Here is a 26,163-nt window from a genome sequence, read left to right as displayed (position 1 = left end):
GCCTCACCAGCCTAGACCCATCCTGGGAGGTTTTGTAGGTGTCACAGACCATCCTTTACAGCCTGCCTTGGCCAGAGGAAGGCTTGCGAGTTCTGGGAGAAGCCCTGCTCTGATCCCAGAGCAGCTTTCTGACCGCTCTCAAACTTTAGCCTTAGATGAGCAATTGGTATAAACCAAGCCACCAAACAACCTCCTCCCCCACCGCTTCCTCCTCAAAGCCACGGAAGAGGCTCGGGGAAGCGAGATGTCACATAATCAAAACCCAGCTTAACATCACCAGCACCAGGACATGACCATTTCACCTGCAGAGCAGAGCCCCAAACACTCGTCCTCACCCCACAGGGCCACAAAGGGTCCCAAATCACATTCTCGGGGGAGCTAACAGAACTCAGAATCCTCCCCCAGGCCCAGCTGAATGGCCATCCAGGTACGTGTGCTCTAAATGCCCGCCACCAAGGCCACAGCAGACACAGGCAGCAGAGTTGTCAGGTGGAAAGGTGACAGAGAAAGCCAACCCCCCCAGAGCAATGTCTAGATTATTCCAGGGAATAATAATAAGAATGATAATCGTTACCATTTATTGAGTACTTTATAGCATTTCAGGAAATGCACCTGTTTCACAGATGAGGGGACTGAGGCTCAGGGTATAAGGTGACCTGTCAAGGTCACACAGTTGGCAAGGGACAGCATGGATACAGACCCAGGAGAGGAGGGCTGATAGGCGAGCCTGTGTTCTGTCTGTGGCACTACGCTGCCTCCCCACCTGCCTGGAACCCAGAGGGTTTCTGGCTCAGATTCTCCAGTGGAGGAAGTGGATGGTGGAGGTTCAGCATCATGGTGGGTGTCTGCAGTTCATACTCATTTAATCATCAGCCACCTTCAAATATTTATTAAGCAACCACAGAGAGAACCGAGCCATACTCGGAGGTTAGAGACACTTGAACAGCAGGTAAGATCCCTGTCTTCAACGGGCTTACAGGGCAGAGGGGGAGACAAAAGGAAAAAAGCCCAGTGTACACAGATCTGTGAAGTTACAGTGAAGTGGGAGGTTCAAGAGGTTGGCTAGTTTTAACCGGAAAAAAAACCTTCTCAAGAAGGTGCCTGCAGCTGAGACCTTAAGGGCTGAAAGTGAAAGGAGACGGACAAGTCAGGAGGCTATTTTCTGCAACATGGACAAGGGTCCAGACTTCGGGCAGAGCTAAGTGCTTGGAGTGGTCAGAAGTCAAATATAACTCAGAGAATGCAGTTCAAGAAACCCCCTAGACTTGGCAACTGTGTGTTTGCCGTAAATGCAGGGCAGAAAGAAAGCATTTTTAGAACCTTCCAAAAAGTGGGCTCGCTGCAGGCAACAGAGAGGGCCAATGCAAGGGCGGGAGCTGTCAAATTCAACAAACCAGTGCCATGAAGGATGGGCGTCCAGTGTAGCCGACTCTGATTTTTCGAAAGAAATAACATACGGATTTTTGGGTGCAATCTCCTGATACTTTAAATGCTGGCAACTAATTCGGAATATTTTTAAATACCACGCAGGCCAAGTAACACAGGTCTGCAGGCCAAATCCAACCTGCGAATTCCCATCTCTGCGTTAAGGTTTCCAACATGAAGAACCAAAAAGAGAATGGGTTGGGCACTCAAAGACCTAAGATCAAGTTTTTGCAACATTATCTGTGGTGATACTGGGTGTGACCCCTTCCTCTATGTGCCCTGAGCTGCAGTTTAGCTTCCTCATCTGTAAAATGGGGGAAGCTACCACATATCCCAAAGGGCTGTTGTCAGAATCATCAAACATGACGAAGCACGTGAACATGTTTCCTAAACCTTAAAATGTTGCAGAAATGGGGCTTCCCTGGTGGCGCAGTGGTTAAGAATCCCCCTGCCAATGCAGGGACACGGGTTCGAGCCCCGGTCCGGGAAGATCCCACATGCTGCGGAGCAACTAAGCCTGAGAGCCACAACTACTGAGCCTGCGTGCCACAACTACTGAAGCCCATGCGCCTAGAGCCCATGTTCCACAGAGAGAGAAGCCACCACAATGAGAAGCCTGCGCACCGCAATGAAGAGTAGCCCCCGCTCAACACAACTAGAGAAAGCCCGCGCACAGCAATGAAGACCCAATGTAGCCAAAAATAAATAAATAAAATAAATAAATTTTAAACTGTTGCAGAAATGGTTTAACACAGGCCAAGAGAAGGGAAGGGGCAATAACAGAGAGAGCAGACAACAAATGAGACCGTGAAGAGAGAGTGAGAAGGAAATGAGCTGGGTCTTTGCTGGCGTGCAGACCGGAAGAATCTGGACAATAGAATCCACGTCAGGGGTGGAAATATAAATTTAGGAGTTGCCAACATACCAGTGATAAAAGAGGTCACGCAAGTAGATAAATTGACCTGGGTACCTAGGAGAGAAACAGGGAGCCCAGAAAAAGCCTTTGGGAAAATGCAATGTTGCGCCCCACAAAGGGATCAGAGAAGGAAGAGGGGAAGGAAGCAGGGGGTTCTGCGGAGAAGCAGATTTTAAGGAAGGGAGGGGAAATATGGCTGCTACAGAGTGAGATGCATTCTTAGCAAAAGAGAAAACGTGGAAGAACGGCCCAGGCTGCATTAAAAACAGAAAAAGGAGCAGACTAAAGAAGTTAGCAGGGGCAGACAGGGGGGGAAAGGAAACCAGAAGGAAAGGGGATCCAGGTGTATCTGCGGATGGGTCACATTAGGCCACGGATGTCGACACTGATGGGAGATGCTGGGGGGGGTAAGGGGGGCGCGCGGGGAGTTACAGGAGGTGTTGAGGTGGCAAAAAGGGGATACAGCAAATAGCAGACTGTCCTGGAGGGTCTGTCTGCTGTGTGCTGAGCGCTCCCACGTCCATATCACGAGGCCTCCTGACAACGAGGGAGGCAGCAGCTCCAGGCTCAGTTCACAGCCCACTTGCAGCAGGGTCTTTCTGTTGTTGCAAGAGGCCCGAGTGTCCATGGCTCATTCAAAAAGGCTCCCAGACTGGCGTCCAGAGGAGAGTCGAGCCGTCTGAGGATCCTCGCACTGAACCGAGAGGAGATCCCCGGAGGCCTCGGCCCACCTTGCTCATGCTAGCTCACCCTGGGTTCCACTCTTTCAAACGGCTGCAAGTGTGTGACTCGCTCTCTCCAACAAGAAAACAGAACAGAACATGGCTGTTTCTGCCAAGCGAGTTCTGAATAAGCTGCATTCCATTTCATTAAAACAATTACCTGAGTCCCAGCCAAGAATTACATAAAGCTTCCTCCCAGCACCACCCCTCCCCACCCCCACCCCCATAAAACACACATCATCCTGCTCCTCAAACAGGCAGTCAGGCTGGACACACGGCTCTGAGACCTCCCTAGGACGACCCCATGATCATGACCCAGTGGCCAGCCTCTGTATCCTTGCTCGCTGACAGACAGACATGAGGCTCACAGAAGACCCTCGTGCGAAGCACTCCCCTTACGAGGGCCGACTGGCTGCCCAAAATGCTTCTAGTAGGCACCAGGGCCCTCAAAGCCAAGGGGGCCACTGGTGCCGGAACCCAGCTATTTCTCCCAAACAGATGGGAGGCCTGGTGGACAGGATTTGAGTCCGCACAAACCAAGACAAGAGAGACCTGGGAGTGGGGATTCCAGGAGAGGGAGCCTCAAGTCTGGAGAACTGGACAGCCAGCGGAGCTGCAAGCAAGAGCCTGGGGCCACTCCGGCCTCCGCTGCCCACAGGCTAATGGTGTTCCTTTGGCCACAGATAAGAGGTTCGTGATGTGAAGCGAATGGCATTTCGTCCCCTCCCCCAGGCTCCAGCTGCCCAGAGGCTGCTCTCTGCCTTCTGTAAAGCCTTGCTCTGCATCCCACCCAGGCAACCCCTTCCAAACTCTAACCAGAGCCCAGCATCTCCCTTGCCCTGACCCTGGTCTGGTTAACATCACCACACTCAAAATAACCCCAGAGGCTCCCTCCACACCAGGGAAGCTCACTGTCTCTGCCTGGCCCTGTCCTTTTTTCTGCACGGGTCACCATGTGCCCCCATCCCCAGCTGAGAGTCACCAGTCACCACCATCCCAGAACCACTTGGCTCCTGTCTCTGCCCACCCAGGGAGGCCGAGAGTCACTCAGGTCAACCACAGGTAGTCACGTATGAGCACCCTTGACCGAATAACTCCAAGCCCACTATGGAAAAGCAAGGTTTTCTTACTTTTTTCCCAGCTTTTTATCATGAAAATGTCTAAACATACAGAGAAGTTGAAAGGCCATTGCAATGAGCACCCATATATCCTCTACCTAGATTCAGTCATAGTTAATGTTTTTGCCACTTTTTTGTACACACTTGCACAAATTTTCTCTCTCCTTCTCTCTCTCTACATATATACACAGTATATACACATATCCCCCTTTCTTTTTTTTTACTACATCATTTAAAACTAAGTTGCAGACATCATGATATTTCACTCCCAAATACTTTCGCATGCACCTAAATAACAATGTTCTCCCATAAAACCACAATACCACAATCACACAAGAAATAAGCATTAAAAGGCCATCTTTAAGGGAAAATTTGGCCACTGGGGCTCTGCTGGGCCTGGCCAACCACATATTCTGCCTGCCACTGGCCTAGCATCCAAGGCCTCCCTGGAGAGGCCAGCCCTGGGCCCCACTGGTTAGGCAATCAATCCATTAATTGGAAGACTTATCTGGATGTGAATGGATGCTTGAGGCCGGATGTGACTCCAACTGAAAAGGCAACGTAGACTGGGAGGCCGTGGTGGCTCCAGGCCTATCCCAGGTCAGGAGACCATCTCTGGACAGCCCGCCCCCCCCTTTTCTTTTGGCCGCACTGCCCAGCATGTGGGATCTTGACTCCGTGACCAGCGATCGAACCCAGGCCCCCTGCAGTGGAAGCGCACAGTCCCAACCAATGGACCTCCAGGGAACTCCCCTGGATACCGCTATGAATCTGCTGGTTTGTCAAGATTTCTGGGAAAATTCAACTTCCTAATGCTTTCTCTCCCTCTCTCCCTCCCACAGGACATCCTCAATTCTCCACCTCAAAAGTTTCCTAGGACTTCCTCCTCTGGAAATGGGCTGGCTCCCAATGGCAGCCATGTGCAAACACCTGAACAAAGACAGGAGAGTGTATGGGGTGGGGGGCACAGAGACGGCTCTGATTCCAACCACAAGGAGTGAAGAGGGAGCTCAGAACCTGCCCCAGGTGCTCCGCAGCAGCTGTGCTGTAAGCTCGCAGCCCTGTCTTGAGGCTAACAGGTGACTGGAGAGGTAACAGGTAAGAGAGGAATGAGGTCCTCCACTGAGCAGGAGACACTGCCACAAGTGCCCAGTATCCCATCCTCAGCATGGCATCCCCAAGAAAGAACAAATAGAGGGGGAAGAAGCCACAGAGAACAGGAAAAAGACAGATGTGAGACACTGAACAGAGAATGTGTGTGTGGGAAGGGGCAGAAAAGATTTTTAGCATCCTAGAAATGGAAAGCAATCAAACCAACAGGCAACCCAAGGGCTTCCCTGGTGGTGCAGTGGTTAAGAATCCGCCTGCCAATGCAGGGGACACAGGTTTGAGCCCTGGTCTGGGAAGATCCCACACGCCGTGGAGCAACTAGGCCCGTGCGCCACAACTACTGAGCCCACGTGCTGCAACTACTGAAGCCCGCGCACCTATAGCCCGTGCTCCGCGACAAGAGAGGCCACTGCAATGAGAAGGCTGTGCACCACAACGAAAAGTAGTCCCTGCTCACCGTAACTAGAGAAAGCCCACGTGCAGCAACGAAGACCCAATGCAGCCCAAAATAAAAATAAATAAATAAATTTTTTAAAAAAACAGGCAACCGAGATCGATCCAGTATCATGAACAGACATGTAAAAATGGTTACAAGCCCAATCTGCATTTAAATCCCAGCTCTGCCACTCACTAGTTACAGAACTTGGGCAAGTGGGCACACCCTTTCTGTGCCTCCATTTTACCATCTGTAAAACGGGTAGTAGTAATAATAACGGAACCTGCACCTCATAGGGCCAACGTGATTCAATGAAACAATGTATGTAAGGTACCCAGCACAGGGCTTGCACATAGTAAGTGCTCAATAAACATTACAGTAAGAGTTCTGCAAACACTGTAAAAAAGAAAAAGTGTTCTACAGATGGCTGTTATTATTAATGAAGGCACTGAGACCAGGACAACCCAGCAGAGGGATGGAACGAGAGTGAAGCTGGGAGGAAGTTTTTTCAACATCTCTGGCCTTGGAACAAGGTAAAGGCTCAAGGGAAGCTTTGGAGAGTTGGCACACTCAGGCACGATGAATAAATGGGGGAGGAGGGCTGGTCAGCACATCCACAGTTAATCTGGCCTTCCACTGGCCAATGCACAGCCACCCCTGGGGAAACTGGAAGAAAAGAATACTGAGATGTTCCCTCGGGGAACTTCAAACCCACAGTGGCAGGGCTCTGGCTCCCAGCGGCCTGAACATTTCCACACTATGGAAACTATGGCTGCCCAGCAGAAAGGGCACCTGCTTAAGAATCCAGCACTCCAGGGTCCGAATCCCAGCTCTGCACCTCACTAGCACACAGCCTCGGAGAAGATTTGGCCCTGACGCAGAGCCCCACTAGGAACTCACCATCACCCCACGGGCCACGCCTGTCACAGGCCCAGCAGCTGGGTGCCCTGACCCTAGCCTAACACACAGAGGCACCACAGATGGGTGAGCCCAAAGTCCAGACTTTCCATGGAACAGAGAGGCTCCGTAGCCCGGAATGCCCCAGGCAACTCCCCTGCTCCCCAGTACTCCCCCCAAGGACAATGAGGCACTGTGTTCCAGAGGGTCAAGACTGCTGAGAAGCTGCACGAAGACAGGTCCATATTCCAGCAGCAACTGGGCATTGCCAACAGCTGGCTGTTCCCCCTGCAAGGGATGGGAAAGGCAAAGCTATCAAGGCCTGAACCAGACCACCCTTTGCCACCATGACCATATGGGACGGCCCCCAGGGCAGAAATGTAAAAGGTACCTAGCAATTACTCAGGAGGCCCCCATGGCTCATCCCCTTGGTTAATTACCGAGCACTTACTACCTTATTATGATGAAGATGACCAGATCTGGAATTGGATCAATCTGGGTACCAATCCCAGCGCCTCCCCACTGAATTTCCCTGACTCAGATTTCTGCATCTGTAAAGTGGAGATTAAACACCTCCCTCTCGGAATGGCTGGGATGATACCAAGGAATGCTGAGTAGGATGCCTGGCTCCCATCAAGAGCACGTGATCATTATTAGCCCCCAGCTGTGGTCACTGTCCCTACCCCCACCCCAAAGTGCACTAGACACATGAAGGAGGGGAGAGAGAGGAGGCAGGTCGGGAAACATAATCAGAGTGCATCTCAGTGTTATGAGAACTCTGTCCAGGAAACTCCAGCCAGAACTTGAACAGGGAGAACTCCCAGCCAAACCAGCATCTAAACAGTAATGAGAAAAGCCACCAGCAGCCACCCCGCAGCACAAAGCAGAGAGAACACACACGGAAGGGCAGGACATGCTGTGTTTATGTTTTTCTGCCCAAAGAGCTATAAATTTGTAACTTATTAAACAACACATGGTGAGTTTGTCACTAACAGCTACAGGAAGGGGAGAGTTCCCCAATTTTTTTTAAGACCAAAAAAAGTCACAGCAGAGACTATGACCCCTCTAGACTTGCTACATGTCAAACGCCCCTGTTTCAGGGACCAAGAGGCTCACAGCTGAGAGCACTCTCAGGAGAAAAATAAAAACAAGAGGCCCGGCCTATGTGTCCAGCCTAACTAGGAAAACAGCTGACGGGCAGGGTGCTGAGCAGCCATCCAGACAGCTGATGGGGCCTGAGCACAGAGGCAAATTCCTCTCTCCTCCTGCACAGCCCATTCCTCCCACCCCAGGCTCCGCTCAGCCAGGCGTGGCTGGCCCCCTGGGAGCTTAGGCCAAGGAAGCTGGGCAGCTCAGATTCAGACAACTGAGGAGCCTATGGTGGAAAGCAGCAGAAGTTACAAGTGGCAGCCATACCCCACTGTGACCCCTCCTCAGGAAGAAAGGCCTCGGGGTACACAGAGCTGCAGACCTAGGAGCTAGGGATTAGGCTTTTAGCCATGATTTTGTCGTTCTGTGGCTGTGCAGCCCTCAGCAAGTGAATCAACCTCTCTCAGCCTCAGTTTTCTCAGTTTGTAAAAGGCAGGTAGTAATGATAGCAGTGGCCCTAAGGGGTTCTCAGAAAGGGCTGCTGTGAGGACAAGATGAGTTGAGGTATGGGGAAGTACTCCATGAAAAGCAAATTTAAATTCCTACAATCCACTCTGCCAGGGCACTCTCTTTCCTTTCAGAGACGAGCTCAGTTTCCTGGCCCTAAATGGAAGACTGTCAGAGGACAGGAATTCCGGGCTTCAACTGCGAACTCTAAAAAGACTTTCTCAGTCCTTCAAACAGCAAGGGGACTGTCTAGAAGCAACAGAACCCCCATCAGCGTTTCAGAAACTGTAACTCTGCTCGCAAATTCTCACTGGGAAAGCACTGAGACTTTCAGATCCTGATTCGAAAAATATCCCCCCAGCCTCCTTTCAGCTCAGTTATTTTTATGTGAAAAAAAAAATACCTGCCTGAAAGCCATGCCAACCTTGAGTGTGTTGGGAAAATGGGTGCCAAGCCAGACCCAAAGGCAGAACTATGCTTGGCAACCATCTCACTCTGCAAAACAGGCAGGACCGGACACCATACCCAGCTCCAGGATCTCGGGGTCAGGGGGGTAGGGAGGCACCCTGATCCCAAAAGGAAGCCTCCGGGAAGCAGTCAAGTCCCAATCCTCCTCCCTGTCCCCTTGGAAATTCAGTGCCTACAAATAGCCAGTCTTAATTTAGTGCCCTGTGTGCTCAGGGGAGGCCCATCAGTCCTGTCTGATGAATCCACCCCTCAGAGCCTGAGACAGAGAAAGCATCAGCGGTCACACAAGCTACCCACAGTCCATAGAGAGAAGACAAGGCTCCTACAGAGAAGAAACCTTTCCCCCCTCCTCAACTCCCCGGCTCAGAGGCCCTCCAGCTACAGGCGTGAAGGGGAGGGAGGGAGAGTGAATCCTCCCACTCCAGAGTTCACACCACTCAGGGCATTCCTAGAACCCTGGCACCAAGCTCCCTGGGTTTAGTGTCTGGTTCCAGGAGATACTTTCCCCTGCCCTAACACCAGATCAAGACTGGACTGAGAAGAGTAATTTGGGAGCTCCACTAACAACGAAAACAGTAAAACTCTGTTCTGGGCATCTTAACTTCCTTACCTGCGTGGCTTCTCGCAAGTTATGCTGCTGCGGGGGTGGAGGGCACGTTACCAGCCTGGACAAGTTCAAAGATGGCCATACCTTGGGGCCCACTTCCCACCTCATTCCTCTGGCATTTCACCAGAATCTGTCTCCCTAGCTTACTCTTCTAGGATGAGGCTGATCTGTGATATAAAAGGGGAAGGGCTGGTCCACAGAGTGGCCAGGGTAGTCAGTGAAATGGACCGGGGGGATCAGTGGGACAGTAGGGAAACTTGTCCTTGTGGCGGCTCAGAAGCTCATCAGAGGCTGTGTCATCAGAGGCTTATCTCTAACTTGTGAATCTGACCTGTAAAATGAAAGGCGTCGGCTCGGTGGGGCTACCCCTGAAGTGGGGATGTCAGTCTGTGAAGGGGTGGTCCTCGACGGGGTGGGAGCAGATCCTGGAATTGAGGGCCCCGCCTGTGAGATTAGGCAGCTGATCCCCAGGTTGGGTGTTCCATCTGTGCGATGGGGGTGGGGGAAAGGTCTGTGAAGTGAGGGTCCCACAGCGGGGGAGGTGGTCAGGTCCAGGCAGTGGGGGCCCGTCCCTGAGGCGGACGGGGCGGGTCCTTGACGTGGGTCCCTGAAGAGGGTCCCTGAAGCTGCTCTGGGAGATGGGGGTGGAAGCCCGAGGTCGAGGGTCCGGAGGTGGGGCTGTCCTCGAAGCGACGGGGTGGCAGCTGTGAGGACGGTGCGGGGCTGGCCTTGGCCTGGGACTCAGGCCCAGCGCGGGATCCCGGCTCCGCAGAGCCCCGGCCGGCCGAAACCAGAGCCGGGACCCGGGCCGCCGCGGGTGGGATTCCGCCTGCCGCTCGCTCGCGCCCGAACCGGCCCGGGGCCGCGCACCCCTCGCTGCCTACTCCCTCGGCCTCCCGCTCACTCACCGAGGTCGTCCATGGCGGGGCCGCGGGCGCCGGGAGCCGGCTCGGCGTCGCGCTCGCTGCCCGTCCCGGGGCCGCTCCTCACCGCCGCGCAACTTTTCCGCCGCGAGCCTCGGCCCGGAACGGAACGCGCCGCCACCGCGCGCGCCCGCGCCCGCCGCGCGCCCCGCCCCCAGCCGCCCCTGCGAGCACGCGCGCCCCGCCCCCGCCGCGCGCTCCGCCCGTGGTCGCCCCCGCGAGGCTGCTGGTCCCGCCCCGTGAGCACGCTGGACCCGCCCCCGCCGCCGGCCCACGAGAGCGCGCGCAGCCTGGACGGTGGGCGCCGCTGGGCGAGGCGGCAGCGCCGCCTTGTGGCCGAGCAGGCAGGTGGGACGCTCCCAGGCCTTCAGGCCCTCTGTCAGTCTTTCTCTGTCTGAGAGTCACATGCCTGACTGGCTAACAGATCCATCTGCCTGTCTTGACGTCTCACAATCTGACCTATGTCTGTCCATCCATCAGTCACTCATTCATCACATGTCTGTCCACTGGAGAGTCAGATTTGTCCGTCTGTCTATCTCCCAGTAAGTCGCCTCCCAAGAGGACCCTAAATCAGTACCAGGCGAGGCCGGGAACATTTGGAGGACCTTTCCTCGGGGCGCCCTCTGGATCAATGGCAGTGAAGCTCGCAGCCCAGGCTTTGGGGCCAGATTCAATATTTTCGAGGTTATATATCCTTTAATCTTCCACATATCCATCCTCCCTAGACGGAGATTTTTCTGAAACTCTGCATGGAGCAAAAAGGACCCCACCTTAGACAGTAAAGGAAAAGCTACAGGGAGGTTACACCCAGCGCTGGGCATAGTTTCCTGAAACACCCCACTGCCATCCCAGACTCCAGAGGGGTTTTGCTCCCACAGACTCAGGAATCAGGTAATAGGGGCTTCCCTGGTGGCACAGTGGTTAAGAATCCGCCTGCTAATGCAGGGGACACGGGTTCGAGCCCTGTCCGGGAAGATCCCACATGCCTCGGAGCAACTAAGCCCATGCGCCACAACTACTGAGCCTGCGCTCTAGAACCCATGAGCCACAACTACTGAAGCCTGTGCACCTAGAGCCTGTGCTCCACAACGAAGAGTAGCCCCTGCTCGCCACAACTAGAGAAAGCCCATGCGCAGCAACAAAGACCCAACGCAGCCACAAAAAAAAAAAGTTCCCCTTCCCACAGAAATCCAGCCCTCAAGACCCTCTGTGTCGGGTTAGGTCCTCCAGGAAGCAGATGTTGAGATAGAGTTGGAGGAATGTCTGTGAGAGAGAAAGAGGAAGAGGCAGGACTGGCAAGGAGAAACTTGGATATGACAAAGATAAGCCAACTCAGTTGGGAGCCCTGGAACAAAATTTCATTAGAGGAGTCCCCATTGGGCAGAAATGTCCAGGCCCCAATTCCCCCACCATGTTCAGCCATCAGCTGGGGATGCCCATGAAGTGTGTGGCCTTGTCCTGAAGGCCCTGCACCTGGAAGCTGTCATTTCTCAAGCTGGATGACAAACTCTTTTTTGAAGGCAGAACCAAGTGGCTCTCCTCTGTGGACGCCACATTCTCCTCCATTAAAATTCAAGAGCTAAGACTGCTTCCCAGCTAGGCAGTCTATTGCATGCCCTTCCAACACCTTCCATGTACTTCTGTGTTGTAGGCACTTCTCTCTGCTGTAATTTACATTTAGTGGTAGGATTGCTTGATAAATGTCTCTCTCCCTTTCAGACTAAAAGTGCACAAGGGCAGAAACCATGTCCATTTTTGCTCATATCTGTACTTAGTCTGTGTGTTTCACATAGTAAGCACTCAATATATATTTGCTGAATGGCTGGCAGATGTTGTGCCTTACACTTGGAACAAAGCAAATTGTAGTCCCTTTCCTCAGAAAATTCACAGTTTAATGGAAGATTAAGATAGTGAGATCACTCATTCATTCACTCAATGATGAGATATTTATTGGCACTCCCTTCGAACAGGTTCTGTGTTGGGGCTGGTGATACAATGATGAATAAGACTGATATGGTGCCTGCCTTCTTGGAATTTAGTCCAAAAGGGCAGACAGAAGAGCAAACAGGTCTGTATGAAGGATGAATAACCTCACACCATTCCCAGCTGCCTGGAACAGCATATGCAAAGGCCTTTAGGCAAGACAGAGACCATGGTGCATTGGAAAAACTAGAAGGAAATTGCAGCATGGAATACAAGGTGAAGACTGATAATGGGGGTACAGAGGGGTTAGCAGGGGCGCCTATCCTGCATCAGACACTGGGCTAAAGCTGGGAGAGGCATAAAGAAGAACCCACAATTAGTCTAATTCACATTAAGCCCAGAGTTTCTGGGGTGAACAGTATGCTAAAACTGTAATAGGGGATATTACAATGGGGATGTAATGTCACATTTCCTCTAGAGGAGGTCAAATGCGTTCTCTTCAGAACAATAGTAACAATTATAATTGTACTATCAATATAATGAACAGGCTGCAGGCTGGGTGCTTTCCATGCTTTTTTGCATTTAATTCTGACCACAAGCCTAGGAGATGACCACTGTTATCCCCTTTTCCAGTTGGAAAAGTTAAGAACAGAGAGATTGAGTTACCCAAGGTCACAGAGCTAGTAAGTGGGAAGACTGGGATCTGAACCTGGGAATTCTTTGCTAAGGCCTGTGCAGGAAACCTGCTACTGTGCCAGGTGAAACCATTATCCTTAGACCAATCCCAGGACATACACTTGTCCCTGTCTCAAAGGTCTCAAACCTTTTTCAAAGCAATATTTCCCTGGAGAGGAAAAACAAGACATCAATTGAGCCGTCAATTTTGCCCTTGGTGGGTGGAGTTCTAAGGAGAACTCAGTCTTTGGAGTTCAGTGCTGGTGACCTTGGACACTCAGACCCCTGCTTGGGACTTCCTAATGTAAAGAGCCCCAAAATACCTTTTCCTGGGACTTCCCTGGTGGTCCAGTGCTTAAGAATCTGTCTTCCAATGCAGGGGAAACGGGTTCGATCCCTGGTTGGGGAACTAAGATCCCACATGCCACAGGGCAACTAAGCCTGCGTGCCACAACTACTGAGCCCGTGCACTCTGGAGCCTGTGAGCCACAACTAGAGAGAAGCCCACAGGCCGCAACTAGAGAGAAACCTGCGCCACAACTGGAGAGAAGCCCGCGCGCCGCAACAAAGAGCCCATGTGCTGCAACGAAAGATACCGTGTGCCGCAACTAAGACCTGATGCAGCCAAAAATAAATAATAAATAAATAAATAAATTTTTAAAAAGGATCTTTAAAAAAAAAAAAACCTTTTCCTCCCCTCAGGGACTCCCATCCCCCAGCCATCAGACTTGGTTAACTCAAACCAGGTTTTCTCATACTTCCTAAGGATGAACTGGCATTGCCTTTCCGCGCTACCCAGACAGGGGTCCATACGGCGTGGCTCTGGATTCCCATCGTAACTTAAAGGGAAATTTTCACAATGCCTGGAGCCCTTGATGTCCAGCAAATGAAGCAGCAGGATGTCCTCAAATTCCTTGCAGCAGGAACCCACTTAGGTGGCACCAACCTTGACTTCCAAATGGAACAGTACATCTACAAAGGAAAAGTGATGGCACCTACATCATAAATCTGAAGAGAACCTGGGAGAAGTTTCTGTTGGCAGCTCGTGCCACTGTCGCCATTGAAAACCCAGCTGATGTCAGTGTCATATCCTCCAGGAATACTGGCCAGTGAGCTGGGCTGAAGTTTGCTGCTGTCACTGGAGCCACTCCTATTGCTGACCGCTTCACTCCTGGAAACTTCACTAACCAGATCCAGGCAGCCTTCCAGGAGCCAAGACTTCTGGTGGTTACTGATCCCAGGGCTGACCACCAGCCTCTCACAGAGGCCTCTTACATTAACCTGCCTACCACCGGTCTGTGTAACAGAGTCTCCTCTGCACTGTGTGGACACTGTCATCCCGTGCAACAAGGGAGCTCACTCAGTGGGTCTGATGTGGTGGATGCTCGCCCGGGAAGTTCTGCACGTGCGTGGCACCATCTACCGTGAACACCCATGGGAGGTCATGCCTGATCTCTACTTCTACAGAGGTCCTGAAGAGATTGAAAAGGAAGAGCAGGCAGCGGCTGAGAAGGCTGTGACCAAGGAGGAATTTCAGGGTGAATGGACCGCCCCACCTCCTGAGTTCATTGCTAATCAACCTGAGGTGGCAGACTGGTCCGAAGGTGTGCAGGTGCCCTCTGTGCCTATTCAGCCATCCCCCACTGAAGGCTGGTCTGCAGCCCCCACTGCTCAGGCCACTGAACGGGTAGAACAACCACTGAGTGGTCTTAAGCTGTTCTTCCACAAACTCTTAAAATGGAAATAGGTTGATGGAAAATAAACAGTCTCAAAAAGAAAAAAAAAGAACTGACATTGACAGGACATTGATGGACAGCCCTGCCAAAACTGAATTCAGGGTCCTCATGGTGAGAAAACAGCCTCCAAGAAAGTAGATCCTCCATGGGATCACTCCACGGCCGAATGTTCTGAGGCTCTCTAGTCCACGGAATGTCAGTGTTTTCAGACGTGTGCTGTTCCTTCCACCTGGATGGCTCTTGATGCCTCTTCCTGTCCCAGCCCACAGGTCCCTCTGCTTAGCAGTGTGGGGTAGAGGTTAAGTGCACAGCTCATTGGACTGACTCCACCCAGGTTCTAATGCCAGCTTTGTTCCTTGCTGGTGGTGAATCTCAGACCATTCACTCTTTGTGCCAGTTTCCTCCTCTGTAGAAAGAACATAAATAATACCTACCTGTCAGAGTCATCATAGGATTAAACGAGATACTCACATTTACTACTTAGCATAATTCTTGTCACTAACAAGCACTCTCTAACTCAGCACTATCCCCTAGAAACAAAATGCAAGCCACATGTTAAAAATTTTTAAATTTTAAAATTAGTAATTAAATTAAATTAGCCAAAGCAGTCTTGAGGGAAAAAAACGGAACTGGAGGAATCAGACTCCCTGACTTCAGACTATACTACAAAGCTACAGTAATCAAGACAATATGGTACTGGCACAAAAACAGAAACATAGATCAATGGAACAAGATAGAAAGCCCAGAGATGAACCCACGCACCTATGGTCAACTAATCTATGACAAAGGAGGCAAAGATATACAATGGAGAAAAGACAGTCTCTTCAATAAGTGGTGCTGGGAAAACTGGACAGCTACATGTAAAAGAATGAAATTAGAATACTCCCTAACACCATACACAAAAATAAACTCAAAATGGATTAGAGCCCTAAATGTAAGACTGGACACTATAAAACTCTTAGAGGAAAACATAGGAAGAACAGTCTTTGACATAAATCACAGCAAGATCTTTTTTGACCCACGTCCTAGAGTAATAGAAATAAAAACAAAAATAAACAAATGGGACCTAATGAAACTTCAAAGCTTTTGCACAGCAAAGGAAACCATAAACAAGACGAAAAGACAACCTTCAGAATGGGAGAAAATATTTGCAAACGAATCAATGGACAAAGGATTAATCTCCAAAATATATAAACAGCTCATTCAGCTCAATATTAAAGAAATAAACACCCCATTCCAAAAATGGGCAGAAGACCTAAATAGACATTTCTCCAAAGAAGACATACAGACGGCCACAAAGCACATGAAAAGATGCTCAACATCACTAATTATTAGAGAAATGCAAATCAAAACTACAATGAGGTATCACCTCACACCAGTTAGAATGGGCATCATCAGAAAATCTACAAACAACAAATGCTGGAGAGGGTGTGGAGAAAAGGGAACCCTCTTGCACTGTTGGTGGGAATGTAAATTGATACAGCCACTATGGAGAACAATATGGAGGTTCCTTAAAAAACTAAAAATAGAATTACCATATGACCCAGCAATCCCACTACTGGGCATATACCCAGAGAAAACCGTAATTCAAAAAGACACATGCACCCACATGTTCATTGCAGCACTATTTACAATAGCCAGGACATGGAAGCAACCTAAATGCCCATCGACAGATGAATGGATAAAGAAGTTGTGGTACATATATACAATGGAATATTACTCAGCCATTAAAAGGAACAAAATTGAGTCATTTGTTGAGACGTGGATGGATCTAGAGACTGTCATACAGAGTGAAGTAAGTCAGAAAGAGAAAAACAAATATCGTATATTAACGCATGTATGTGGAACCTAGAAAAATGGTACAGATGAACCGGGTTGCAGGGCAGAAGTTGAGACACAGATGTAGGGAACAAACGTATGGACACCAAGGGGGGAAAACTGCAGTGGGGTGGGGATGGTGGTGTGCTGAATTGGGCAATTGGGATTGACATGTATAAAGTGATGTGTATAAAATTGATGACTGATTAAAAAAAATCAGCCTAAGAGAAATGGTTCAGATGTGTCACTGTACATGTTGCAATGAGTGTAATTAATTACCTTTCTGGTTACTATAGTGATTTTCAGGACAGTTCACACATTCATAGCAGCAGATATGTTGACTTTTTGTTGTTTTCTTCATTTGCCCCAGACTGCATTTCTTGGAGCATTTAGGCTGAATTTGCTGCAGAGTGAAAAGAAATCCCGAATAGGTTTTTAAAAAGATTTATCTTAATTATCCTTGACTTAATGTAAAGATTTATTTACAAAATAGTATTTTGGTCTTTTTTTTTCTTCATAGTGTAATGGAATTGTTTTGTTATCTGGAGGGAAAAAAAAATTTTTTTTTAAATTAGTAATTAAAAATTTTCTAGTAGCCACATTAAAAAAGATAAAAAGAAACAGTTAAAATTAATCTTAGTATATTTTACTTAATCCAGTCTATCCTAAATGTTATCATTTCAACTTGTAATCAATATAAAAAACATCAATGAGATAGCTCACTTTTTTTAATAGGAAGTCTTTGAAATCATATGTGCATTTTACACTGACACATTTCATTTCCACTAGCCACAGTCCAAGGGCTCAGTAGCCACATGTGGCTAGTGGCTACCACATTGGACAGCACAAATTTAAATGATAGCTGGCATCATTATTTGGGAGGATTTCAACCTAAAAGCCATTTCCCCAGAAAACCATTCCCTGGCCTGGTAGACTATGTCAGGGCTCCTGTTATTAAGACCTTTTTTTTAGCACCCTGAAAACACTCCTCATAATTATACAGTTGACTCTTGAAAAACACTGGTTTGAATGGAGCGGTTCCACCTACAAGCAGATTTTTTTTTTCAATAAATTCAGATAGTACTACACAACCCATGGTTAATTGAATCCGCGAATGCATAACTGAAGATACAGAGGGCCGACTATGGCACTTAAGCATCCAGGGATTTTGGTATATTCGGGGCTCCTGGAACCAATCGCAGATAACGAGGGACGGCTGTAATTAAACACTTCTTATGCACTCGTTTGCATCTGTCCATCTCCTACCAGATTCAAGGCTTCAGGAAGGCAGAGACTAAGTCTGTCTCATTCACTGCTCTACCCCAGTACCTGACACAGGACACAGCACATAGTAGGTGCTGAATAAAAATATGTTGTGTGAATAACATTTGTTAAGTACCCATTTAATGAATTAAGTTTACCACTGCACTAATTGATGTTGGGAAGAAAGAGGAGATTAAGGGGAAAAAAAGATTTAGAAGAATAAATTCCAGAGCTTACAATACAGATGTGGAAGTTTTCTTTACAAAAACAGTAGTTGTTCATTGCAGAAAGAATTTTAGAAAAACAGCAACAACAGATAAACCGAGATATAAAAATTAAAAGTATCCATAATCCCCCCAAAATTAATGACCAGTTGTAGATTCTTCTAGACCAGTCTTTTACACACATTGACACACATATTGGGAACATTTATTGTTTAGCATGTGGGAAGCAACATGTTAAGTCTTTTACATTATCATCTCATTTAATCCTCACAAAGATCCAATGGGGGTTTTATGCCTATTTTCCAGGCCAGGAAACTGAGGCTCATAAATGAAGTCATGTGCCCAAGGCCACACAAGTACGAAGTGGCGAAGTCGGGATTCAAACCCAGGACTGTCTGACTTTACAGTCTAGGACGTGGCTTCTGAAGGGGAACTTGGGGACTGTGTCACACACCCCTTGGCAAGTTCAAGTTCCCCAGAGGGCTTGGACACAATGCCTTGAGGAGGCCCTGCTGTTTCTGAATTTGGGGGGAGGGCACCCCCCCACACTCATTGTCCTGCTTAAAATCTTCCTGACACCAGAATAAAGCCCAGTGATTTTCCACCAACTCTCCTTTCTCCTTTCTCAGCTCCAGTCACAGGGAAAGACTTTTCAATTTTTTGGCCACACCGTGCAGCTTGCCAGATCTTAGGTCCCTGACCAGGGATTGAACCCAGGCCCTCAGCAGTGAAAGCGTGGAGTCCTAACCACTGGACTGCCAGGGAATTTCTGGGAATGACTTTCAATTCCTCCAAGAGGCCACATCCTCCTGGCTCCAGAACCCTGCAGGTACTGATACCCCGGCTAAAAGGCATCCTGTCCTCTTTCTCCTGGTTAACTTCTCTCCTCCTTCAGTTCACAGCGCAACACCCCCTCCTCCAGGAGGCCTTCCCTGACCACCACGCAGGCTTGGATAATTGCTCCCACAACCCCCACCAAAGCATATAACTCTGTGTCAGGCACCACGGGGAGCCTTTTTCCTATATTATCTCATTTAATACCCACAAAATCTCTACAGCACTGGCACATTGGAATGACCTGGGAAGCTTTTATTTTATTTTATTTTTTTGGCTGCGTTGGGTCATCGTTGTTGCGTGGGTTTTCTCTAGTTGCGTTGAGTGGGGGCTACCCTTCATTGCCGTGCACAGGCTTCTCATTGTGGTGGCTTCTCTTGTTGCGGAGCACGGGCTCTAGGCACGTGGGCTTCAGTAGTTGTGGTGCACGGGCTGAGTTGCTCTGCGGCATGTGGGATCTTCCCAGACCAGGGATCGAACCCGTGTCCCCTGCATTGGCAGGTGGATTCTTTTTTTTTTTTTTAAACATCTTTATTGGAGTATAATTGCTTTACAATGGTGTGTTAGTTTCTGCTGTATAACAAAGTGAATCAGCTATACATATACATATATCCCCATATCTCCTCCCTCTTGTGTCTCCCTCCCATCCTCCCTATCCCACTCCTCTAGGTGATCACAAAGCACCGAGCTGATCTCCCTGTGCTATGCGCTGCTTCCCACTAGCTATCTATTTTACATTTGGTAGTGTATATAAGTCCATGCCACTCTCTCACTTCGTCCCAGCTTACCCTTCCCCCTCCCCGTGTCCTCAAGTCCATTCTCTACGTCTGCGTCTTTATTCCTGTCCTGCCACTAGGTTCTTCAGAACCTTTTTTTTTTTTTTAGATTCCATATATGTGTTAGCATGTGGTATTTGTTTTTCTCTTTCTAACTTCACTCTGTATGACAGACTCTAGGTCCATCTACCTCACTACAAATAACTCAATTTCGTTTCCTTTTATGGCTAATATTCCATTGTATATATGTGCCACATCTTCTTTATCCATTCATCTGTCGTTGGACACTTAGGTTGCTTCCATGTCCTGGTTATTGTAAATAGAGCTGCAATGAACATTGTGGTACATGTCTCTTTTTGAATTATGGTTTTCTCAGGGTATATGCCCAGTAGTGGGATTGATGGGTCACATGGTAGCTCTATTTTTAGTTTTTTAAGGAACCTCCATACTGTTCTCCATAGTGGCTGTATCAATTTACATTCCCACCAACAGTGCAAGAGGGTTCCCTTTTCTCCATACCCTCTCCAGCATTTATTGTTTGTAGATTTTTTGATGATGGCCATTCTGACTGGTGTGAGGTGATACCTCATTATAGCTTTGATTTGCATTTCTCTAATGATTAGTGATGTTGAGCATCCTTTCATGTGTTTGTTGGCAATCTGTATATCTTCTGTGGAGAAATGTCTATTTAGGTTTTCTGCCCATTTTTGGATTGGGTTGTTTGTTTTTTTGATATTGAGCTGCGTGAGCTGCTTGTAAATTTTAGAGATTAATCCTTTGTCAGTTGCTTCATTTGCAAATATTTTCTCCCATCCTGAGGCTTGTCTTTTTGTCTTGTTTATGGTTTCCTTTGCTGTGCAAAAGCTTTGAAGTTTCATTAGGTCCCATTTGTTTATTTTTGTTTTTATTTGCATTTCTCTAGGAGGTGGGTCAAAAAGGATCTTGCTGTGATTTATGTCATAGAGTTTTCTGCCTATGTTTTCCTCTAAGAGTTTTATAGTGTCTGGCCTTACATTTAGGTCTTTAATCCATTTTGAGTTTATTTTTGTGTATGGTGTTAGGGAGTGCTCTAATTTCATTCTTTTATATGTAGCTCTCCAGTTTTCCTAGCACCACTTATTAAACAGGCTGTCTTTTCTCCATTGTATATTCTTGCCTCCTTTATCAAAAATAAGGTGACCATATGTGCGTGGGTTTATCTCTGGGCTTTCTATCCTGTTCCATTGATCTATATTTCTGTGTTTGTGCCAGTACCATACTGTCTTGATTACTGTAGCTTTGTAGTATAGTCTGAAGTCCGGGAGCCTGATTCCTCCAGCTCTGTTTTTCTTTCTCAAGATTGCTTTGGCTATTTGGGGTCTTTTGTGTTTCCATACAAATTGTGAAATTTTTTGTTCTAGTTCTGTGAAAAATGCCATTGGTAGTTTGATAGGGATTGCATTGAATCTGTAGATTGCTTTGGGTAGTATAGTCATTTTCACAATGTTGATTCTTTCAATACAAGAACATGGTATATCTCTCCATTTGTTTGTATCATCTTTAATTTCTTTCATCAGTGTCTTATAGTTTTCTGGCAGGTGGATTCTTAACTACTGTGCCACCAGGGAAGTCTCTGGGAAGCTTTAAAATATATTTTTTGCCCAGAACTAATGCTCAGAAATTCTGATTGAATTGACCCAGAATGCAGCCTGGGCAAGAGGATTTTTAAAAGCTCCCCAGGTGATTTTAAGTGCTCAGCCAGGGTGGAGACCCACTGGCTTCTGAGATAGATGTGATGATCCTGACACTCCTTTTACAGCCAGAGAACTGAGGCACAGAGAAATTAAGTAAGTAGCCTAGGGTCACGCAGCTAGTGAATAGTGGAGCAAAGATTTGAACCCAGAAAGTCTGGTTTCAAAGCTTCAGGGAAAAAAAAAAAATCAGTTGGTCTCAGTTCATTTCCCCAGTGATGGAGAGCTATAAGCCAGCTCTCTTCTGAGACAGACACTGAAGGCCCCTTGGGCACGGGATATTTTTAACCCAGAGAAGCCAGTGATTCTTGCAGACAGCCTGCAGGGACTTACACTGGGAAGATTGTTTGGGGGCTGGTGGACCCGTTCCCTGCTGAGATACTCCTCAGAGTCCAGCTTTTCTGTCCCCTGGAGCCAGTAGGTCCAGGCTGGCTTGAGCGACAGGGTGGGAGGTGGTGGGGTGGGGGTTGGCTCCATATGGAACTGATGTTTCCAAGGATATTTCCATACATGGTGGAAGGGGAGAGGGTCAGGATTACCTCACCCAAGCCAGTCCCTTCTCTCTGCTTTCTGCCTGGAAAGGAGCTAGAGAACAACTAATTGTTGGAACTGGATATGAATTCACCCTCCTCCTTCTTCCCCTCCCTAACCCAGCAGAGTCCTGTGAAAGCTGCAGAGCTTCAAACGTACACATCGAGTATTCTCCATACGCTCTCCTATGTGGCTTTGTGGGAGAATACACAGTACAGTCTTGGGAGACCCAACTTGGGGGCATCTTTTAAAATACAAAATATGGGGAATTCCCTGGTGGTCCAGTGGTTAGGACTCCACTTTCACTGCCGAGGGTGCAGGTTCAATCCCTGGTTGGGGAACTAAGATTCCACAAGCTACACAGTGTGGCCAAAAAAAAAAAAAAAAAAAAAAAAAAAATTAAAATGCAAAATGTGAATGTTTTTTGTGCAAGCAATCTCACCTACAGAAATTTCCCCTAGAAACAGCACACTAGTAGGCAAAATTCCCCCCAAAAAACCCTATGAGTAGGCAAAGATGCACATCCAAGGATGTTCATCATAGCATTGCTTATAATTGGGAAAAACTGGAAACAACCCAAATGTCCATCCATAGGGATTGGTTAGCTGAAGTGGGATATATCCATATGGGAAGAGGGGAGTTATATGCTGACATGGAAAATAGGTCCACCATATATTAGTTTAGCAGAAAGAAAAAGGAAATAGTAGAACTGAATGTAGAATATAATCCAATGTTTGTTAATAATTAGGTTGACACATAAATAGAACAATTTGGAGGAATAAGCTCACCTATCTGTGGCTATTTTCTCTAGCCATGGAGGTGGGATTATGGTGATCTTTGACTGTCACTGCTGCATATATATAATGTTTGGATTTTATATACCAACATGCAGTAATTTCACAACCAGAAAAAAATTAGGTTGTGAAACTGAAACCAATAATATGTAAAAATCACATGGATCCACTTGAAGATGGTTAATTTTACGTTCTGTGAATTTTACTTCAATTAAAAAAAAAAGTCATTGTAACTCAAACTACCCAGCCAAAGAAAGATTCCAGTAGAGCTGAGAGCAAAATATCACATGTATGTTCTATAAATTTTACCTTTAAAAAAATTGTTTTGCTTTCCCTAAGCTTTTTGTTCATATTTTTGGTGGGTTTTTTAAAATAAGTTTTTTATTTATTTTATTTTCGGCTGCGTTGGGTCTTCATTGCTGTGCGCCGGCTTCCTCTAGTTGTGGCGAGTGGGGGCTACTCTTTGTTGTGGTACGTGGGCTTCTCATTGCGGTGGCTTCCCTTGTTGCGGAACATGGGCTCCAGGCACACGGGCTTCAGTAGTTGTGGCTTGCGGGCTCTAGAGCGCAGGCTCGGTAGTTGTGGCGCACGGGCTTAGTTGCTCAGCGGCATGTGGGATCTTCCGAGACCAGGGATCGAACCCATGTCCCCTGCCTTGGCAGGCAGATTCTTAACCACTGCGCCACCAGGGAAGTCCCTTGGTGGTTTTTCCATGCTTTTCTTTCTTGTATGCTTACAAATGAGTCATTATTTTACTTACTTGCTATTATAAATTCTAAGAAAATCACACACACACACACTCACATGAGTGTTTGCCAGAGCATCATCTGACTTTCCAGTCAATACAAAATTTGCCATGGGAGGGAGCATTCATATTCTGTCTCCTCCAGGCCTGTTTTGACACCCAGATTATTCATCTTGGCAACCAGCTAAGGTGAAAAGAAATGGTTGGAGTGCATTTTCAGACCACACTATCAAGGAAATTTTTAGCTCCTTGAAATTTCAGCCTCTGGGTAGCACACGTCGGCTCCTCTTGTAGTTCGCACAATCGTAGTGGGGTCTTCAGGATGCCCCTTTGGGTAGTTATCACTGACCCCCTCTTTCCATCATATTTGCTCAATTGTAATACATTGGCTCCGCAGGGGACTCTTCTTCCCTTTCCCGGGACCACAGGTCCTGAACACAGGGTATTCAGCAAATCTACCCTGGGTTCCAGAGAAGAAGTGACATTAATTTATCTTACTTAGCCATATTTTGTTGACTGATCAGGAAGTGGTTTAAGGGAGTAGTTGTGGAAAGCAAAGGCTTTTATTACCAAATGTCAAGGATTGTTCATTCCACAGATTACTGATTACATAGGGGAAAGTGCACTTTTACAACAGAGAGAGAGCAGTTTACTGCTTTACCCTGGCGCTTAAACTCAGCATCGATTATAGTGGCAGATGCAATACAAAGTTCACAACGCCATCTCTGAAGTTCTGTTGAATCGAATCAAGCTGTGGTCTTGGTTACAGGAAATAAAGGGAACACAATCAGTGAAGTTGGAATGTGAGGCTTCTACACGATAACTGTCTTGGACTCTTCAAAATATCAGTGTCATGAAGGAAAGAAAAAAGGCAGCGGGGGCGGGCCGGGGGTTTCCCTGGTGGCGCAGTGGTTAAGAATCTGCCTGCCGATGCAGGAGACATGGGTTGAAGCCCTAGTCCGGGAAGATCCCACATGCCGTGGAGCAACAGACACCGTGTGCCACAACTACTGAGCCCACGTACGGCAACTACTGAAGCCCATGCGCCTAGGGCCTGTGCTCCGAAGCCACCGCAATGAGAAGCACGCGCACCGCAACGAAGAGTAGACCGCACTCGCCGCAACTAGAGAAAGCCCGCGCGTGGCAACAAAGACCCAACTCAGCCAAAAATAAGTAAATATTTAAAAAAAAGGGGGGCATTTGCCTAGATTTTTTAAAACTGCAGGTGGAAAATAAAATGGAAATGGAAAGCCACTCTGGAAGATAATTTGGCAGCTTCTTACAAAACTAAACATGCAACTGACTACACGACCCAGAGAATTAAAAACTTACACTCATACAAAAACTTGTACAGGAATGCTCTTAGCAGCTTTATTTATGATAGCAAAATACTAGGAACAGTTCAAATGTCCTTCCATGGGTGAATGGTTGAACAAACCCTGGTACTTCCATATAATGGAATACTACTCAGCAAGGAAAAAGAATGAGCTAGTGATACATGCAAGAACCTGGATGGACCACAAGGACATATTGTTTGATGAAAAAAGTCGATCTCAAGAAAATCACATACCGTGGATTCCGTTCATATAAAATTCTAGAAAATGCAAACTAATCTATAGTGACAGAATGGGGGAGGGGTAGTGGGGAGAGATGGGAGGGAGGGATGGATTGTAAAGGAACACCAGGAAACTGTGGGGAGTAATGGATGTGTTCGCCAGCTGGTTTGCAATAATGGTTTCATGGGTGTATATGTTTTCAAAACTCATCAAATTGTAGGCTTTAAATATGTGCAGTTTATTGAATATCAATTATGCCGAAGTAGAGCTGTTTGTAAAAAAAAAAAAAAAAAAAAAGAAATGGGGAGAATGGTTTCTGTAAGAATTAAATGAAATAAAGCATATTAAGCACTTTGCGTGGAGTCTGGCATATGAAGTAAGCACTTCATGTGGCGTCTGCCGCACAGTAAGTGCTCCATAGTTGTTGGTGTTGGAACTTGGCTGGTCTTCTGGATGGTTCCATCACATCCCCCTGTTTATTTTGTTTATAACATTGAAATAATCTAATTATTTTGTTTGTCTGTGGTCTCAAAACGGTGAGTTCCCTGAAGCAGGGACTGTGTCTGATTTGCCGCTAGGGCGGTTTTCCCCAGTGTGGTGCTTTGAATCCGTAGATGCTGTCCCACCACCTTGGCCCTGACAAGCCGCATTCTTTTGTTAGAGGACAGAAGAATGCTTTATGGGTGGTGGCCTAAGCAGGTCCAGCCCGATTTGCCACGCCCAGGAATAGGACTCCTGAGGCCTTCTATCCGTGGACATGCCTGGTCTTCCTAACAGCGCAAGACTAGGAGGCAGTCGGTATAGTGGAAACCCGCACCCCACTAAGAGTAAAGGGATTTAATTCCAAGCGCAGCTGTGCCCGGTACTGCATTAGTGGGACCTGAAAATGCCCACTGTGTCCGTTCCCCCCTCATCACTTTAAAACGAAGTATTTGGAGGAGTTGTTTTCACATACCCATCCGTTCCTACGAACCTGTGACCTTCTGAAGAGTCCTTGTCTAGTTCAGTTGTGATGGAAGCGGAGTTGGTAACGTAACAACTGGGAACTTCTAGACGATAACTTTTGCAACCAAAATTATTTTTAGTGCATTGGGAAACCTTCGGGCTGCGCTCCTACTCACCAGAAAAAAAACGCAACCCAGTCTGTCTAAAAGCAAGTATACTCAAAGCTGATAAACACGGAACAAACCCGCCCCCAGCTTTTAACGATAGAATAAAACCCAGAACCACTTAAGTAAGAGCAAGCAGAAAATTCTCGAGAAACCTGCAATAATCAAAGCGTTCACTATAGTGTAAAAAAATACCAAATACACAGCTGTTGTTAAACCTGCACTGATCAG

The 26,163-nt window shown here is 47.6% G+C and overlaps 1 protein-coding gene and 1 pseudogene across 4 annotated transcripts in view; one reads left to right on the top strand and one right to left on the bottom strand.

Moving 5' to 3' along the window:
- Positions 1-10,329, bottom strand: part of PXN (paxillin) — a 42,114-nt gene extending 31,785 nt beyond the window's left edge. For all 4 annotated transcript variants that reach the window (XM_061170253.1, XM_061170249.1, XM_061170250.1 and 1 more), the window contains exon 1: positions 10,204-10,329. In XM_061170253.1, coding sequence (XP_061026236.1) covers positions 10,204-10,216 — 13 coding nt within the window. In that variant the 5' untranslated portion in view covers positions 10,217-10,329. The remainder of the gene's footprint in view (positions 1-10,203) is intronic.
- A 3,346-nt stretch (positions 10,330-13,675) lies between these two features.
- Positions 13,676-14,529, top strand: LOC133075491 (small ribosomal subunit protein uS2-like; annotated as a pseudogene).
- Positions 14,530-26,163: the final 11,634 nt, after the last annotated feature.

The sequence above is a fragment of the Eubalaena glacialis genome, chromosome 15 (genome assembly GCF_028564815.1).
Source record: "Eubalaena glacialis isolate mEubGla1 chromosome 15, mEubGla1.1.hap2.+ XY, whole genome shotgun sequence".
NCBI classification, from domain to species: domain Eukaryota; kingdom Metazoa; phylum Chordata; class Mammalia; order Artiodactyla; family Balaenidae; genus Eubalaena; species Eubalaena glacialis.
This window is presented reverse-complemented; position numbering and strand designations above follow the sequence as displayed.